The 19635-nt window shown below is 44.7% G+C and overlaps 1 protein-coding gene and 1 non-coding gene across 5 annotated transcripts in view; both read left to right on the top strand.

The window, feature by feature from the left end:
- Nucleotides 1–19635, top strand: part of NTPCR (nucleoside-triphosphatase, cancer-related) — a 38785-nt gene that overhangs the window by 14015 nt on the left and 5135 nt on the right. For 3 of the 4 annotated variants that reach the window (XM_006077091.3, XM_044942026.2, XM_025284516.3), the window contains exon 4: nucleotides 13993–14202. The exons of the other annotated variant lie outside the window; for it this stretch is intronic. In XM_006077091.3, the coding sequence (XP_006077153.1) occupies nucleotides 13993–14202 (210 nt within the window). The remainder of the gene's footprint in view (nucleotides 1–13992; nucleotides 14203–19635) is intronic. 4 annotated transcript variants of the gene reach the window in all.
- TRNAC-GCA lies at nucleotides 17320–17391 on the top strand. The gene has a single exon. It is a non-coding gene; the product is annotated as a tRNA-Cys (tRNA).

Below are 19635 nucleotides of genomic sequence, written 5' to 3' on the forward strand. Positions count from 1 at the left end.
TGTCAGAATGCTTTGCCTGTGTTGTCTTCTATGAGTTTTATGGTGTCTTGTTTTTATTTTTTAAGTCTTTAAGCCATTTTGAGTGAGAGGATACCTTCTAACTTCATTGATTTTCATGCAGCTGTCCAGCTTTCCCAACACCACTGGCTAAAGAGTGTGTCTTTTTCCCATCATCAGTTTCTCAATACATTCCTGCCTCCATTGTTGAAGATTAATTAACCCTAAGTGTGTAGGTTTATTTTTGGGCTGTCTAGTCTGTTCCAGAGAAGGCAATGGCACCCCACTCCAGTACTCTTGCCTGGAAAATCCCAGGGATGGAGGAACCTGGCAGGCTGCAGTCCACGGGGTCGCTAAGAGTCGGACACACCTGAGCGATTTCACTTTTACTTTTCACTTTCATGCATTGGAGAAGGAAATAGCAACCCACTCCATTGTTCTTGCCTGGAGAATCCCAGGGACGGGGGAGCCTGCTGGGCTGCCGTCTGTGGGGTCGCACAGTCGGACACAACTGAAGTGAGTTAGCAGCAGCAGCAGCAGAGGTCTGTTCTATTGATCTATATGTCTATTTTTGTGCCAATACCATGCTGGTTTTATTACTGTAGATTTGTAGTATTGTCTGAAGTCTGGGAGGGTTATGTCTCCAGGCAGGGGAGAGTCTTTATACAGATAGACAGTTTCCATACATCCAGTTGCCCAGGATGTACAAAAACACAAATTCTGACAATAAGTTAAGAAATCTCTCTTAAGTGCCTCCTCTGTATAATAAATTTCACTATGGTTGAAAAATATCCTGAGTTTTTTTATTTTTAGATACTGTGAGAAGCATAAGAAAAATTATTCTTTGATTAGGTCAGCAGGGCTATTCTTGTGGGTTGGGAAATTAGAACATAAATGTGAGTTGAAAAGCAGCTGCTTGAGGCCAAGGGAGAGGCCTGGAGGGGGAGGCCAGCCTGCTGTGAGGTCTTGCTCAAGCTTTTCCTCCGGCGGTTACCATGGGCACATGGGGGAATGAAATACGGAGCAGACTGTAAACATTCTAAAAGCAGTAAGGCTTTTAGAAAGTCCCTTGTAGAGTTTACTGTTGCTGGGTTTTTTTCACTCCATAGCTACATCTTCCCTTATTTGACATCATTTACTATTTTCTTGAGTATTAAATTTCCATATACTTAAGGTAGAAAATGTGTAAAAAGTATAAGATAAGAAAATATGGATAACTCAGTTTCTGCCCTTTTTCTCTACCTGTTTTTTTTTTTTTTTAATAGTCATCCAGAATTGGGGAAAATGCCAAATATAGTTTTATTGGTGTGGGCTTTTTCATTTAATGTTATTGAGTGACACGGGACTGGTCTCACATGTGATCTTCAAAACTGTGATACTTTGGGATTTCCCTGGTGGTCCTGTGGTTAGGACTCAGTGCTTCCCCGGAGGGGGCACGAGTTCAGTTGTGGTTGTGGAACTAAGATCCTATAAGCCATGTGGCATGGCCATAAAGAAAAAACTAATACTTTATTGATTGCATAATATATTGGGGTATGGATTTTCATCTCTGATGTGACTCTTACTCCCCCAGTGTCAGACACTGAGATTATTTATCACTGTTGCAAGTAACTTTGCAAGACTCCCTCTTTGCACCTCAGTCTTTCTCCAGCCATGGTTGTTTCCCTGTAGGGACCTATAGGTGGAATAATGTGGAATACTGGGTGGAGGGCGTGGATTTCCAGGGTTGGTGTGTGTGTGACACGTGTCACTTTGCACCTCCTGGTGTGTGCAGGCATGTTTGTCTTGCTGTACTTCTGCCAACACTGAGCACTGTACTGACTTTTGATAAACATGTTGCTTTGCTTTGCATTTTTAAGGTACTAATGAGGTTAAATTTTTTTCAGTTGTTGAGTATTTTTAAACATCTAAGTTGTTCGTTCATTTCCCCATTTTTTTTCCTTTTAGCTTAAAGAGATCTTTTGTAAGGTAAATGACTTTTTAAAAAATCTTATTGATTCCATTTCTCAGTTTATCACTTTGGTGATTTCCTTTTTCTTTATTTCTTTTTTTAGCATTGTAAAAGTCTGTCCCTAGTCCAAGTTAATATAAAATTGTACCTATATGTTTCTTCTTTGTGTTTTTTTAAAAAAACATCTTTAAAATCCATCTGGATTTATCTGGAATGTAATATTCAATGAGACTCTCAATTGATTTTCTTCCAAATACTTAGCCGGTTTTTCAAAACCATCTGTTAATAAGTCATTTCTCATTAGTTTATTACGCTAAATTTATTTTATTAAAAGCTACATGTGTGTATAATGCTTTAGGGTTGTCTGTTCTCTTCCATTGATCTGATGCTTGCACCGGTACTCTGGTCATTGCTTGTGTTGTTATTCTTTAAAACAGTGCCTTACCCGTTCCTGTTCGCTCATTCTTCCAAACTGGGGTGATATTGGAGGAATAGCAATGGTGGTGAACAGTGGCTGCAGATTGTGCTCCGGGCCCGACGCATCCCATCCTTCACAAGTCGGTCACTGTTTTCTGTCTCACAGATGAGAGGAAACCGGCATAGCACAGAAGGTTTGCCCGATGACAAACAGCTTGTAAGCAGCAGAACTGGCATGAGTTGAACTCCATTACAGAGTCTTATATGGAGTGATTGAACTATACAAAACTAGAGTTACTTTGATATACAGAACTTCCTAATCTTCCGGACAGTTTTCATTCTCCACAGCCAAAAACAGAGTATCATTCTCTTTCTAGTTCTTCTTTTAAAAAGAACGTTGTGAGGTTTTTCATAGACCTTTTTTATTTTCTGCTGCTGCTGTAATTAGGATTGACTTTGAGTTTCCTAATGATCAAGGCTGTTAGGATAATGCTGGCCTTTTGTGTAATCGTCTACTTGACAGCCGTCCTGAATGCTGTATTAGAATTTGATGCAATATAGGATTTAACATTTTGTTGGCACGCAGTGTATCTCCTGCTCACAAAAAAGACAATAGTAGATTATAAGGTTTTGAAGAACAGGAGATGTCTACTCAAAACCTTATTTTATAAGTTGAACAGTCTCATTTTTTGTAAAGATCCAGGGAAGGAATAATGAGTTACAACCAGAAGATCCACATGGTTTGAACGTTTTCCTGTTTTGTTTAAAATGTGGCTTTCGATGTATATTTGTATTTGTGAGCAGGATCTTCTTTTGGTTCTGAAATAAGAATCTGCTTCAGATCTTTGAAACTTCATTTGAAGGTGAGAGATCAACTCTCTACGGAAAGGTTCTTTTTTTACAAAATCAGTTGACCTGGAAATGCTGCTTAGTATTTCTGGCCACTGAGCTTTAGAAAGAATTTAGAAAAATTAAGTTCTGGTCAGTATATCCATCCTTGTAAGGCTGACAAGAGCCCAACACTGCTTTAGCATTTCCTTCACTATTAGCAAGTTTGGCGTTTGTGTCTTGGTTCCTCCTTACTTTCTATTTCTGTATTTCATGATCTTACATATAACAAAATCATCAAGGGGAATTAAAAGCTATCTGGTACAAACATAAAAAGTTAAAACTTGTCAGTAAATCATTTGTGCAGTGAATCAAAATAGAAGATGAGCCGAATGTTTTGTATAAGGTTGGCGGCACAGATCACCCTGCAGCGTTTGTCATGGCAGCCCCCCCCCCCCCCCCACCCTGTGATCTGCTGGATCCCCCTGGCGGGTAGCGGGGTCATCACTTCTCAGTGGTGGCCATGGTACTGCTCTGTGGGGTGACAGCCCCGCGGGCCACTGCCCGGGGTCCGTCATCTTCCTGTAACGCTGCCTGCGTCCCCGCCCAAGAAGCGTGGGAGACATGCTCCGCAAGTGGGACTGGCAAAGGATGTCTGTAACTGGCCTTTCTCCCTCTTCCCACCTGCTCTGTCCTTCCTTCTGATCCTCATCCTGTGCTCTTTGGCCTAAAGCCCTGTGCTCCGTCAGAAGGGAGCTCACATGCCAGGAGTTGATGGTTTTCTTGAATCTGATATTGAGAAAGTGTGCATATGAGTGTTTTCTTTTTGTGTATTGATTCTAACTTTTTAAAACTTTATTGGGATATAATTTTAGACTTAGAGAAAATTATAAGAATGACGATAGTACAGGACCCCCTGTGGACTTGTTATTCTAGAGTCACCTGTTTTTAACATTCTCCTTAATTTTTCCCTCTCCTCGTGTGTGTGTGTGTAAATGTATAGATTCAGGGGGTGGGAACCATTTGAGAGTATGTTGTAATCATCAGAGTACTTAGGTCCTGTAGTATTTTTTCCTAAGAATAAGGATACGCTCTTACATACACAGTTACCAACCTCAGTCAGTTTTGCAAGAGAAAATACTTTGATCTAATCGATCATTCATATGCTGGTTTTGTCAGTTGACTTAACAGTGTTCTTTGTAACATTTCTTTTCCTTCAGTCTGGAGTTAGATATTACCTTTAGTTGTCATATCTTCATAACCTCCTTTAATCTGGAACATTTCCACAATCATTTTTTTTTTAATCTTTTGCAACACTGACATTTTTGAAGAATACAGTTTTGTTTTAAAAGAATATTCCTCTTCTGGGGTTTTCTGATGTTTCCTCGTGAATTAGATTCACCTGAAACACTGCAGTACACGGCGACACATTTTTCTCAGTGTCTTATCTGCAGACGTGCGATGGTTGGTGACGTTAACTTGATCACCCACTGAAGGTATTGTCCCGTTTCTCCCCTGTACGTTTACTCTTTTTTCCTTCGAAACTAATAGCTGTGAGTAGAGAGCTACTTAGTGACCTTGCACAGCCTCTTCATCAAAATTTCTCCCAGTTAATTTTTGTAATTTTTAAAAAACTTTATTAAGTTATCTTAAGATAATAACGTGAGGTTTTAAAAGCAAATTAGCTACTGCCTATTGAAATACTTTGTCTAGCAAGGTTAAACAAACATAAAATTACTGTATATTCAGAAACTGAACTGGTTGATTGGTTGATTTTCCCTTGTCTAAGCTGTCCTCCTTTCTTTGTATGCATTTACCTCATTAGAAAAATAGTCACCACCATTTATTTCACTGTAGCAAAAATAATCAACTTTATCTCCTTCAGGCAATTTCTAATAGAAGGTTCATTATATATGTGTGTTCAGTCATGTCCGACCCTTTGTGGCCCCATGGACTATACCCTGCCAGATTCTTCTGTCCATGGGATTTTCCAGGCACGAATACTGGAGTGGGTTACCATTTCCTGCTCCAGGGATCTTCCCGATCCAGGGATCGAACTTGTGTCTCTTGCATCTCCTGTATTGGCAGGCAGATTCTTTACCACTAGCACCACACGGGAAGCCCCTAGTAGAAGATTGAAGTGAAGTAAAATCGATCAGTCGTGTCTGACTCTTTGCGACCCCATGGACTGTAGCCTATCAGGCTCCTCTGTCCATGGGATTTTCCAGGCAATAGTACTGGAGTGGATTGCCATTTCCTTCTCTGGGAGATCTTCCCAACCCAGGGATTGAACCTGGGTCTCCCGCATTGTAGACAGACGCTTTACCATCTGAGCCACCAGGGAAGTCTGTAGAAGATTATCAGGCATCAAAAATACCAAACTTTTACCAAAAGCTTAAACAGTGATTAAAATTTTTTAGTAAGCAATTGAAATTAAAAAAAAAAAAGTTATTGTGAACACTGTCAGCTGATAAGGACCATTTAGAAGTTAATACAGGCATGTTTACTGTACTTTGCATCTACTGCATTTTTTGCAAATTGAAGATTCCTGGCAACCTTGTGTCTAACAAGTCTGTTGATGCCATTTTCCTGCAGCATTTGCTCATTTCATGTCTCTGTATCACACGTTGATAATTCTCACAATATTGCAAACTTTTTCATGATTATTACATTTGCTATGGTGGTCTGAGCGCCAAAGAATTGATGCTTTTGAACTGTGGTGTTGGAGAAGACTCTTGAGAGTCCCTTGGACTGCAAGGAGATCCAACCAGTCCATTCTGAAGGAGATCAGCCCTGGGATTTCTTTGGAAGGAATGATGCTAAAGCTGAAACTCCAGTACTTTGGCCACCTCATGCGAAGAGTTGACTCATTGGAAAAGACTCTGATGCTGGAAGGGATTGGGGGCAGGAGGAAAAGGGGACGACAGAGGATGAGATGGCTGGATGGCATCACCGACTCGATGGATGTGGGTTTGGGTGAACTCCAGGAGTTGGTGATGGACAGGGAGGCCTGGCATGCTGAAATTCATGGGGTCGCAAAGAGTCAGACATGACTGAGCGACTGATCTGATCTGATGGTGGTCTGTGATCAGGGATCCTGATGTTGCTGTTGTAGTTGTTTTGGGTGCCACAAACCATGCAACATAAGATGGTGAACTTAATAAATGTTGTGTGTGTCCTGACTGCTCTGTTGACCAGCCCCCCCGTGTCACGCTTCTCCTTGTTGGGCTGCCCTAGTCCCTGAGACACAGCAACGTTGAAGTTGAGCCCGTTGATAACCTTACAGTGGCCTCTCAGTGTTCAAGGGAAAGGAAGAGCTGCATGTCTCTCATTTTAAATCAAAAGCTAGGAGTGACCAAGCTTAGTGAGGAGGGTGTATTGAAAGCTGAGACGGCAGAAAGCTGAGACGGCAGAAAGCTAGGCCTCCTGTGCCAGTTAGCCAGACTGTGAATGCAAAGGTAAAGTTCTTAAAGGAAATTAAAAGGGCTTTTCCAGTGATCACATAAACGATGAGAAAGCAAAACAGCCTTATTGTTGAAATGCCGAAAGTTGTAGCATTCTGGATAGAAGATAAAACCAGCCACAACATTCCTCTATACCAAAGCATAGTCCAGAGAAAGGACCAAACTCACTTCCATTCTATGAAGGCGGGCTGAAAGAGGTGAGGAATCTATAGAAGAAAAATTTCAAGTTGGCAGAGGTTGGCTCATGAGGTTTAGGAAAAGAAGCCATCTTACAACATAAACATGCAAGATGAAGCAGCTAATGTGATTAGAAGCTGCAAGTTATCCAGAAGATCTGGCTCAGACAGTTAATGAAGGCGGCTGCACTGAGCAACAGATCTTCAGTGTAGAAGAAACGGCCTTATACTGGAAGAAGATGGCATCTAGGACTTCATAGCTGGAGAGGTCAATGCCTGCCTTCAAAACTTCACGGGACAAACTGAGTCTTGTTAGGGGTCAGTGCAGCTAGTGACTTGAAGTCAAAGCTAGTGCTCATTCACCATCCTGGAAATCCTAGGACCCTTCAGAATTATGCTAACTTTATTCTTTTTCTGCTCTATACATGAACAACAAAGCCTGAATGATAGCACATCTGTTTACAACAAAGTTAATGAGTATATGAAGCCCATTGCTGAGACCTACCACTCAGAAAAAAAGATTCCTTTCAAAATATGACTGCTTATTGAGAATGCACCTGGTCACCCTAGAGCTCTGATGGAGATGCAGGAGATTCATGCTGTTCTCATGCCTGCCAATATCCATTCTGCAGCCCATGGATCAAGGAGTAATATCGATTTTCAAGTCTTATTATTTAAGTAATATATTTTGTGAGGGTATAGCTGCCATGTATAGTGATTCCTTTGATGGGTCTGGGCAAAGTCAATTGAAAACCTTCTAGAAAGGATTCACCATTAAGAACATTCATGGGAAGAGGTCACAGTATCAGCAGGAATTTGAAAGAAGTTGATTCCAGCTCTCATAAATGACTTTGAAGGGCTCAAGACATTAGTAGAAGAAATAACTGCATATGAGGTGAAAATAGCAAGAGAATTAGACTTAGAAGTGGAGCCTTGAAGATGTGGCTGAATTGTTGCAATCTAAGGATAAAACTTTAAGGGATGAAGAGTTACTTCTGGATAAGTGAAGAAAGTAGTTTCTTTTTAAAAAATCATTTATTTCTTTAAACACGTTCACTTTTTATTTTTTGCTGTGCTGAGTCTCCGTTGCTGTGCACAGGCTTTCTCTAGTTGCGGAGGGCACCCGGGGCTACTCGGTAGTTGTGGCGCGTGGCTTCTCATTGCACTGGCATCTTGGGGAGTGTGAGCTCAGCACTAGGTGGTGTGTGGGCTTAGTTGCCCCACAGCATGTGGAATCTTCCTGGACCAGGGATCAAACCCATGTCCCCTGCATTGCAGGTGGATTCTTACCCACTGGGCCACCAGGAAAATCTAAGAAAGTAGTTTCTTGACATTGGAATCTACTCCTGGTGAAGATGCTATGAAGATTGTTGATATGACAACAAAGATTTAGAATGTAACATAAACAGTTTATAAAACAGCAGCAGGGTTTAAGAGGATTGACTCTAGTTTTGAAAGTTCTGTGGGTAAAATACTCTCAAACAGCACTGTACACTACAGAGAAATCAGTCATGAAAGGAGGACTTGGTCAGTGTGACAAACCTCATTATTGTCTTAAGAAATTTCCACAGCCACTTCAACCTTCAACAACTACCGTGGAGCAGTCAGCAACCATGAACACTGAGGCAAGATTATCCACCAGCAAAAAGAGTATGGCTTGTTGCAAGTTCAGATGATGGTTAGCAGTTTTTAGTAATAAAGTATTTTTTAATTAAAGTATATTGTTTGTTTAGACATGCATTTGCACACATAATGGACAAGTGTATAGCACGAATATGACTTTCAGATGCACCAAGAAGTCAAAAAACTCATGTGACTCACTTTAATATGATACTCGATTTATTTGGGGGGGTCTATAAGAGAACTCTGCATCTCGCCAAGGTAAGCCTGTGCATATTGGGCTACCTGGGTGTATCTTCTTTGCTGTGTGCAGAGGTGAGCTCCTGGCAGAAGCCCCTTCACGTGCAGAGCACATCTGCCAACTAAAGTGGACCATTCTCCATATGTGATACAATGAGGTTGGTACTACTGTTATATTGAAAATAATATGATTAATCCAGAAAAAAAAAATAGTTTTTGTGGCTGTGCCTCTGTAGGGACCCTAGAAACTAAAACACTCTTTCTCATTGGTGAGAAAAGTGGTTTCTTTGTGGTGAGGTGACTTTCTCATGCACAGTTTGTTCTTGAGTGAAGTGAAGTCGCTCAGTCGTGTCCGACTCTCTGCGACCCCATGGACTGTAGCCTACTAGGCTTCTCCATCCATCAGATTTTCCAGGCAAGGGTACTGGAATGGGTTGCCATTTCCTTCTCCAGGAGATCTTCCCGACTCAGGGATTGAACCCCAGTCTCCTGCATTGTAGGCAGACGCTTTTACCGTCTGAGCCACCAGGGAAGATTCTATTTCATGTTAAAACTATGCAGGTGGAATTGCCTGCAGGGTGACACTGGGTTAGCCTCCTAGCCCCATCCCTTGGGACTGGATAAGTCACTTAGTCCCTGGCTTTCTCCTTAATTATAAAACAGAGATGTTGATACCTGCTACGTGGAGTTATTAGGAGAGAAGGCGATCTGCTTGTAAGGTGTGTTAGTGCCTGGCCACTAGATGGTGCAGAGCGTAGGGATGGTTATGATTATTTTTCCTGAGAAGTCCCGTGAGGGGATGGGCGTGGTCCCTTGGGAAGATGTCACATCAATAGTCTGACCTGTGTTTGCCAGGAACCAGGGCCCAGAGCCGGCAGTAAATCCGTCATGGGACCCACAAGCCTAGATGTCTAGTCTGGTCCCAAGGTCTGGGACCAGAGGACGGCTGGGTTCTTAATCCGCCAGGGCCGACTGTCAGCCAGCAGACACTGTTTCAGCCCCGGGATGGTTCTTACAGCTTGGAAGGTGCCAAGGTGCGGCGTGGCACTCTGGCCAGATGCTGGTGTGGGGGCGTCTGGGGAGGCCCGCGGGGACATCCAGGAGGAACCACCAGCCTCCTCCGCAGCATGTGTGGTTGGGGGTGGCTCTGCCCAGCATGCGCTTTGTGCTGAGGGGTGTGTCGGGTTGTCTAGACATCCTGGCCGCCAGCCTGGGATTTTACTCCCTGGGGACATGCAGTCTACCCGCCACCAGACTGCTGAGGGATGCTGAGACTGTAAAGCTTGGAATAAATACACCTGAAAGTCTGATTGGAGTCCTGCCTTTCACTTGGTAAGACGGTCAGGGCATCGGGCTTGCTCGCCTATGGCTGTGTTTTCGCCATCTGCCCCTCCAGCTTCCCCAGGCCTTGTGGCTCTTTGGGGGGCAGGCTCGGTTGTGCTGCCTGTGTTCTGGCCATGGCCTCCTGCTTCCCTCCCATCACTTTTGAGACTTGCTGTCCCAGACAGGCAAGCTCAGGAAGCCAGTCTGTGTGTGATGTTAAAAAATAAATAAATGGCAACATAATACCACCAGAAATAGGTATTATTTAAATGATCCAAAATAAGGCAGAGGCGACTTTAATGAGCTTTTTCTTGGTTCAGTATTTTGGTTGGATGAAATTGCTTATTTTACATTTACGTTTTCTTTCTATCCTTAAAAAGGACGCCTAAGGATTAAACAAAGTACCAAAAGAATCACACTATTTTCAGCTCTCTGGCAAAGCTGGTATAAAGTGACTTCATTGTTGCCCTAAATTGATTTAATCTTTCTGGAAAGCAAACTAGCTGAGTGTAACCAAAGCTAGAAAATTATTCATAACTTCTTTTGCCCCTGGCTGGTCAATTTTAGGACTCTCTCCCACGGAAATAGCTTCTCCCTCAGAACCAACAGAGGGACTAAAATATGCTTTGCACAGAGAAGGTTGTCCTGCTCTTTGTGACAGTGAGAATGTGCAGTCAGCAGAAATGTAAGCTGTGGAGAGGAGCACGGGGCGTGGCATAAAGGACCGCAGCGATCCTGAGTTGTTCTGGGGTGGGGGGAGGGATGCTGGGAGAATGGCTGCTCCCTGGATGGCGTGCACAGGGCTTTCAACCACATAGCCTAGAGCCACCCAGAGTCCTCCGCGGGATCCTCACCCCATCCCCGTGTGGAACCCACAGCCAGAGACAAGAGGCCAGGCCAGGCTCCTGGTGGCTTTCAGACCAGGGCCCTCATGCTGTACTCGCTGTGTCTTCATCAGCTCAGACAGTCATTGAAAATGATGGAAATGGGGTGAATGCTCACTGGCTCATTTTTTGTTTCCTTTTAAAATGGAATTTATACACACACACACACAAAAACCCAATTCTGAACATAACAGTAGTTCTTTTATTAAGCTGGTGAATGTATGTTCATTGTTATTTAGAAACACTGACTGACTATAGGCTTCTGAGTAGCTTAGCCTCTGGTAACGGGCTCTCAACTGAGCAGGAATAACCCAATTTTTCATTAAAAATCCAAGACTTTTTGAGATTTCTATAGTTTCTATATAAAGAAAGCCCCTAATTCTGGACAGAATGGAGATTTTATGTAAGCTAAGGTTTTTAAATGAGGCATTTTCAGTTGGTAGAAAACAGTGTCTGCATGTGTGTCCAGGTATCTTTGTGCAGCAGTTTAATGAGGTGGGTGGGTGCTCACGGGTGAACGTTGAACATTGTAGGGTGGCTCGGAGCCCTGTGCCTTGTACTGGACCTGTCCGCGTGTATTCACATACACGGCCACATAAGTTTGACCCCCTTGTGGACACGCACCCACTAAACACACAGACAGGGGAGCCGACACAGTCTTTCATGTTGTTTCTTTGTCTGATCTGAATGCTTGCAGAGCTGTGGTTCTGGTGTGCTGGACTTGAGTTCTTTCTGTCTGGGGTTTGACAGCAGGCTCCAGAAGGACAGCGTCTGCAGGTGTTCACAGTCTTTGGGGGCAGCAGGAAGCCCCAGGCACGCCTTAATCAGAGGCAGGTTGGTCGGGATGGCTCGCTGTCATGAGCGTGTCTTGTTTTTACGCTGGCAAACAGGTGGCCAGTAGCTGTTTGTTTTCCTCCGCAGTCAGGCATTCATTTCTGAAGAAACTGTTGACATAGTGACCTCCTGCACACCCTCTCTCCCTGTATCGCCCACCAGTGCAGGGCAGCATCGGCTGTGTCAGCCCAGCCGTGCACCGTTCACCTCCACGGAGAAGAAAAAGATGAGTAACACCTCATCTCAGCTCCTAGGAGGGAGACAGGGTAGCTGTCTGTATGCAGTGCTGTCTGTAAGTGCATGCAGGTAAACTCAGCTGAGAGGTAAACATGAAGTGCATTAGAAACACAGAAGTTTGAGTGAGATTTAGAACCTCTCTTGGATGATTACAGTGGACCCTTTCCTGGTCTTTCTGTCAGTAAAAGGAGTAGAAAAATATATGTACTTGACAGTAAGCAGGAAAATTAAAGGAGACTGCTTATAGAAAAGTTTGAAAACCAGTGACCTGAGGCTTCCCTCCAGGCTCATATGTCTGTTCCCAAAGAAGTCTCCCCTGTCTTCCTGGCCCCACACAGCAAGCAGCCTTTCAGGCACAACATGTGCTCCTCCCAGACTTAGACTCTCAGCCGTTGGACAGCATCCCACCACCCTCTGCACACCATACAAGGCTCCAGGATCTACCCCCAGCCCTGTCTGTCACTGGTCACCACGGGCACCCCCCCCTGCAGCCACACTGGAAGAGCTTTGGTATTAGTGTTTAGAATTTGAGCAAAATCTAGCTTAACTCAGCCATTCATTCTGAGAATGTGTTGATATCCATATTTAAGGAGTCTGAGAACTTATAGTGAAACATACTTGGTAAATCAGCTTTACATACCATTTTCAAAATAATCATTTATACAAAGATATAGAAATATATTTGTTACTCGGCAGTCACCAAAGTGTTTATTGTATGTTCCATTGTGTCCCTACTCTGGAAAAACTATTCAAAGTCCTACCAGCTTTCTCTGGGAGGGCTTTCTAGAGAGGACGTGTATTGGTTAGCTTTTGCTGTGTAACAAATTACCCCAAGATCTAGCAGTATAAAACAACAAACGTTTATTATCTCATACAGTTTCCTTGAGTTAGGAATCCAGAAATGGCTTTGCTGGGTGGTTCAGGCTTAGGGTCTCTTATGGGGTCAGAGTGCCCTGAGGCTTCCAAGTTCACAGTGATGGTTGTGGGGAGGTCTCAGATCCTCCCTGGGTGTTGATATGTGGCCTCAGTTCTTATCAGCTGGAGCTTACCATCAGCTGCCTGTGTGCCCTCACAGCATGGCAGGCATCTTCCCTGAGAACAGGTGAGCCAGGATGGACGGGTGGATGGATGGATGGGTGGATGGATGGGTGGGTGGATGGATGGATGGAGGTTGGGACCAGGACAGAAGCAGTTATCTTTTTTCCTAATCTCAGAAATAGCATATCATCCCTTCTGGCATTCTTTGCCATATAGTGCAGGGCAGCCTTGTACTGTGGGGGCAGGGTCTGTAGAGGGTGCCAATCCTAGAGGCTGGGAATCTTGAGGGCTCTTGGAGGCTGGCTGCCACACCTGGTCCTAGAGAGGTCTTCAGGTTTGTGATGTAGTGGGAGTGCATTGATGTAAAGTCATTAGAAGGGGAATCTGAGATTCAAGGGCACAACCTACTCACTTTTTTCCCTCTTAAACCAGGACTCCTTCTCTTAATTTTCACTTCTTTCCAGTGACCCTCTTAGCTCAGGTTATGAAGTACACAGGCATCTGCCTGCGACGGTTACATCCTCCCAACAGACAGGACTCATACAACCCAAAATCCAAAAAACAGAGGCCAGTGTTATTAACAAGGGCTCCCAGGCTTGCTGTCTCATTTCTTTCAGGCCTGAGGCATATGGATCCTGCTTGTTTCCTGGGTGGATATAAATATAAAACCTGGTTGTTATTGGGACCGTTCTAGAAGAGGGAAAATTGCCAGGAAAATGGGGAGCTCAGGGAACTGAGTCTTCTGGGCGTTCGGGTCCTCAAGGGAGTGCTCCTGATTTCCTCTGCCAGTGGTTTGTTCTGGGTAGCTGGAGAGACCGCCTCCTGCCTCCTGAGGCGGGGCTGCCTCCCCTGCTCTGACTGGCAGTGAGTGATGGGGGAGAGGGACTCCAGGCCCTTTGTTTTGACAGCGAGCGGGGAGAGGGTTCCTGGGCCCTTCGCCTGGTGTGACTCCGTGTCCCAGTCAGTGTCTCTGTCACCCCCAGGCAGGGGCCAGCGGTCGCCCAGGACAGAGCATTTGTGTCATCGACGAGGTGGGGAAGATGGAGCTCTTCAGTCAGCCATTCATCCAGGCCGTCCGCCAGGTGCTGTCCACACCGGGGACTGTGGTCCTTGGCACCATCCCCGTACCCAAAGGAAAACCACTGGCCCTCGTGGAAGAGATCAGAACCCGAAAGGACGTGAAGGTGTTCAGTGTGAGTACCCCGCGGGCGTGGAGCAGATGCCCTGAAACAGCGTGTGGCTCTGAAGCACACCTGTGGTTTCAAGTCACCGTAGCTTTTCCTCTTAGGCTAGAATATAGGCGCATCTCACTTCCTGTGAGTTTATAGAGCTGAAATTACACCTCTGCTTGCTGACAAAGCAGTCTTGCCTCAGGGGACCGCAGGAGGGTCCAGCTCCTCCTGCTGCCCTCCCCCTGCCCCTGCCAAGCCCCGGCCTTGCCAGCTTCAGCCCCGCCCAGCTGCAGCGCTCTGGGCTGAGTGCACCTCTTCCCGGGTGATGAGGTTACTGAGGCAGGCAGTGCTGTTTTATTTTAAAGGTTTCCCTTTGAAACTGACCCCCTTCTGCTTGTGAGGGGAAGGACTTTTGGCTACAGGTCGAGATGCTGTGGAGCAGCACCGTCTTAAGAACTTCCCACCACCAGGGTGAAAATGCGCTCCCTGCACCAGGCAGGGCCATAGCCATTAGCCACGTGTGATTGTTTACATATGAATTAAATGACACTAAATTAAGTTAGAAAAATCTTTTCCTCAGTCACATTGGCTGCTTGTCAAGTACCAAGCAGGTAAGACACTCTGCCTGGAAGTGCGACGCTGGCTCTGGGCAGGCCCAGGAACCTGTCTTCACGAGCTCCGGGTGTGCTCGGGCCCCTGCAGTGGGAGGAGCCGTGAGGTGGAGCTGGTGGAGCGCAGGTAGGTCAGGGGCAGTGGGCCAGCCGGTTCTCAGCACTGATGGTGCTGCTGGGCTTTGCCACATGCGCGCTTTTCTCCCGTCATCCCTCTGCGCCCTTCTTCTCGGGTGCTGTCCTCCTGTGGCACCTTAGTGTCTGCATCAGCGGCAGCCAGGTCACTGTGCTCACACCCTCCCCCCACAAGTGAACCAGTGGGGCTGGTGGCCCCTCCTCTGCGCCAGCTGCAGAGTAACCAGGAGCACCTCACATCGCTGGTTACTTGTCACCAGGGTCAGCTGCCCTCGGTGGGACATCCACATGTTATCTGCATAGTGTCCAGGGTACTTCTGGGCAGTTGGCAGCCATTAAGTTTAGAGCAGCCAGGGCTGGAGTAATGTGTCTGTAAGTTGCTTAATTCATTCATTCTCCCACTTACTTGGTAAGTGAAAGATTGAGCATCTCTGTGCATGAATTGAGCATCTCCTGCGTGCTTGGCCTCGTTCTAGGTCTTGGTGATGAACGAGAGCTCCTCGTGGAGCTGAAATTCTAATGGAGGGGCTGGATAACAGAAATGTGAGCAGGCAATTACGTGGTTTCAGTTGTGGCTAAATGCAAAGAACGTGAACCCAGGCACTGTGGTCTTTGGGGGCAGGCGGTAGCGATCAGGGTAGGCCTGGGAGCCACACAGGGTCACTTCCTCAAAGGGCGTGACCGTGTCTTCAGAGCTTTGTGTCACCTTCTCTATGTCTTACATTGCGTGGCCTCCATATTAGAGTTTTTGTTTGTGATGATAGAGTTTCTGTGGAAACAGAATCAGTGAATAATAAAAGATCATGAAAGACAATTAGTCTTCAGGTCAGATAGCTTCCAAGCTGAGGGCCTGCAGAGCTGCTGATGCTAAGCTCCAGGGATTGGGTGTCTCTGCAAACAAATAGCCCTGCAGTGGACTTGGGGGTTGACTGTTAAATCAGAAACAAGTGCTGTATCTTAAGACAGTACCACAGCTTTTCCTCTCTAAGCTAGGAAATCATTCTCTAGGCAAGGTAATCATTGATCTTAATGATGTATAAATAAAATGATTAGCTTTTGGTTAATTATGCAAGAGACCCCGTTCTTCTTGTCTTTCCTGCATTCCTTTGGGTCTCCTGTGAACCTTCTACGCATATTTTATAAATGAAGAAGCTCACTCACCTGCAGATTTAGGAGTTGGATTAGATATTTCTTTGGTCCTTTCTCTTTCTAATAAGCAGCAAGTTACCTGAATTTATTTTTGAGAGCATCCTTTGCATCAAGTACTTAGTCCATGGTACAAGCACATGTGAGGAGTGTACCCTTCCCTCCAGAAAAACAGACCATGGTACAGTCAAAATCTGGAGATGAGAAGAGAGATCAGTGTGAACAGAAGTAGTGGAGAGAGGTTTCCAGAAGAAAGGGATTCTTGGGTGGATTTTTGAAGAGGAAAGAGAGGACAGGAAGGGAGAGTATTCCAAATAAGGAAATCATTTATGTAAAGCATGGAGGGCTGCTTCCCTGTGCTGACAGATGATGTGGAGATTGGGCTGCAGTCATGATGTTGGGGAAGCATTCACGGTGACTCAGAGCTGTTCACAGCGTCTGGACTGTTCGTCATAGGGTTTAAGTGAACAGAGCCTTACTTACCAGAAAGACAGCTGAGGACATTTCCAGTTTGAGAGAAAGTGCTCCTTCTCCTAAGTACAGCTGACAACCTTGGACATTGTACATAAAACAGACCTAAGAAGACGTGAATGGTGGATGGAAGAAGGCACACAGACTAGGGACCTCAGGACCCCAGGAACAGTGCAGGAGACACAAATGGGTCACTTGTCATGCCAAGGACCAGAAAGATCAGCCTGAGTGAGAAAGATAGATAGCCAACATGCCAACAGAAGGATGACATAGATGTTGGGATTATAGGGTAGAGATTTTTCAAACAACCATCATAAACATGTGTCAGCGATCAATTACAAACCCACTCAAAACAAATAGAAAATAGAAAGCCTCAAGCGAAGACATCAAAAGTTTCAGCAAAGATAGGGAAGCTCTAAGGAGGACTCAAATGAAAATTTCAGGATGTAAGATGCAGTGACAGAACGAGAAGGTCCCTGGGTGGACCCAGGCAGCTGAAGGGAGTTGACAGAGGACAGAATCAGTGAATGCGAGCGGTGGAATGGTAGAGATTGCCCAAGAAAGAGCAGACTAAAAAAGTTAAAAGCCAGAACCACAGGGAGCTGTGGGACTTGGGGCTGTAGAAACTTCCATCCGTACACAAGTTCAGGCATTGAAGGTTCCCTTCCTGAAAATTCTGTTTCCTCTCAGACGTTTGGAAATGCTTTCCTTGTTTATTCTAGAGCTTACTGCTAAGTGTGTAGCTACTGAAACACGTTTTAAATATATACCTGTTGGGAGTATAGCTCAGTGGTAGAGCATTTGATTGCAGATCAGGAGGTCCCCAGTTCAAATCCGGGTGCCCCCTCTAAGGTCTAAATTTGGGCTTCCCTTGTGGCTCAGCTGGTAAAGAATCTGCCTGCAATGCGGAAGACCTGGGTTTGATCCCTGGGATGGGAAGATCCCCTGAAGAATGGAAAGGCTACCCACTCCAGTATTCTGGCCTGGAGAATTCCATGGCCTGTATAGTCCATGGTGTCGCAAAGATTTGGACACGACTGAGCAACTTTCACTTCACTTCATGAGGTTGTTTGAGACCAAATATCAGAAGACATTCAATGGTGATGTCAGTGCTGTGGGGACAAGAGGTGAAGACCTTCACAGGTCCAGATTACGGCTCTGATTACTCAGATTACGGCTCTTTACTGCTTCCATCCTTCTCTGATCAACAACATTAAGAAATACTTTTATCCCTGCTGGTCACTTGTAACAAAAAGTACGAGTTTGATCACATTGGTGGCATTTCCAAAGCATATTGCTTTTGATTTCCTGTGAAATGTCTCCTTGTTGGAGATGCTGGAGAATGCTGCCTTCTGAGGGTACAGGGGAGATGCCTGGAGTCTGAGAATTGGGGGTTGAGAGGGAGTCTGAGGATTGGGGATTGAGAGGCCTGGGCTGGCAGCCCCCAGTCCTGGGACACCTAAAGGCAGTGCTGAGGTCCATCAGTGTGTGGGGACGTGATAGCAGCCTCATCATCAGGGAGAGCTGGCATGCCTTATCCAAGGTTAGTGGGGGCACAACCAGGATTCAGACTTCAGTCTTTCGACCCCGAAGCCTTAAGCATCAGCGTAGCCCTGCTGTGTGTTAACTTCGAGGGTAGAGATGGTTCAGGTGACTTTAAAAATCTAAGATTCCTAGAGATTATTTGGTTTTTCTTTATTTTATTTTATTTTAAATAACTTTACAATATTGTATTGGTTTTGCCATATATCAAAATGAATCTGCCACAGGTATACATGTGTACCCCATCCCGAACCCTCCTCCCTCCTCCCTCCCCATACCATCCCTCTGGGTCGTCCCAGTGCACCAACCCCAAGCATCCAGTATCGTGCATCGAACCTGGACTGGCGACTCATTTCATATATGATATTATACATATTTCAATGCCATTCTCCCAATTCATCCCACCCTCTCCCTCTCCCACAGAGTCCACAAGACTGTTCTATACATCAGTGTCTCTTTTGCTGTCTCGTATACAGGGTTATTGTTACCATCTTTCTAAATTCCATATATATGCGTTAGGATACTATATTGGTGTTTTTCTTTCTGACTTACTTCACTCTGTATAAGAGGCTCCAGTTTCATCCACCTCATTAGAACTGATTCAAATGTATTCTTTTTAATGGCTGAGTAATACTCCATTGTGTACATGCACCACAGCTTTCTTAAAATTCATATGGAAATTCAAAGGACCCAGTTAAAACCACTGTGAAAAGGAAGAATGATGTTGGAAGACTCATACTTCCTGATTTCAGAACTCACTGCACAGCTGCATAATGAAGACAGCGAGCTGCTGACACGGGGATGGACACGTAGGTCACGAGGTCGAATCGAAAGTCCAGAGATAAACCTTTACGCCTGCAGGCAACTGATTTTCAACAAGCGTGCCAGGACAAGTTAACAAAGAATAGTTTTTCAGCAAATGGTGCTGAAAAATTGGACATCCACATCCAAAAGAATGAAGTTGAACTCTTACCTCACATCAGACACAAAAATTAACCCAAACTCATAGATCTGCATGTAAGAATGAGACTCTAACTCCTAGAAGTGCATGTAGGAGTAAACCTCTGTAAACCTGGGGAAAGTAAAGTCTTATTTGAGACAACACCAAAAACACAAGTGATAAGGAAAAAAGACTTAATTAAATTTAAAAATTTTGTGCTTCAAAGGACACTGTCAAAAAAGTAAAATTGCCCGACAGGATGGGAAAAATATTTAAAAATCATATATCTGATAAGGAACTTCATGTATCCCAGGATACATAAAGAACTCTTATTACAGTTCAGTAATTAAAAAACAAATAAATAAACCAATTAAAAAAGGAGCAAAGAAACAAAAGGCATTTCTCCAAAGATAGAAAAATGATCGAAAAGCACACGAACATATGTGTAGCATTGTTGGTTTTTAGGGGAGTGCAAAGCAGAAGCACAGTGACATAGTGCTTCACATTACTGGGATGGCTATAATGAAGTTAAAGAAATGGAAAATAAAAAGTGTTGGTAAGGATGAGGGGAGATTTGTGCCCTCATACCCTGCTGCTGAGACTGCAAAA

Source organism: Bubalus bubalis, chromosome 4 (genome assembly GCF_019923935.1).
Source record: "Bubalus bubalis isolate 160015118507 breed Murrah chromosome 4, NDDB_SH_1, whole genome shotgun sequence".
Classification (NCBI taxonomy): Eukaryota; Metazoa; Chordata; class Mammalia; order Artiodactyla; family Bovidae; genus Bubalus; species Bubalus bubalis.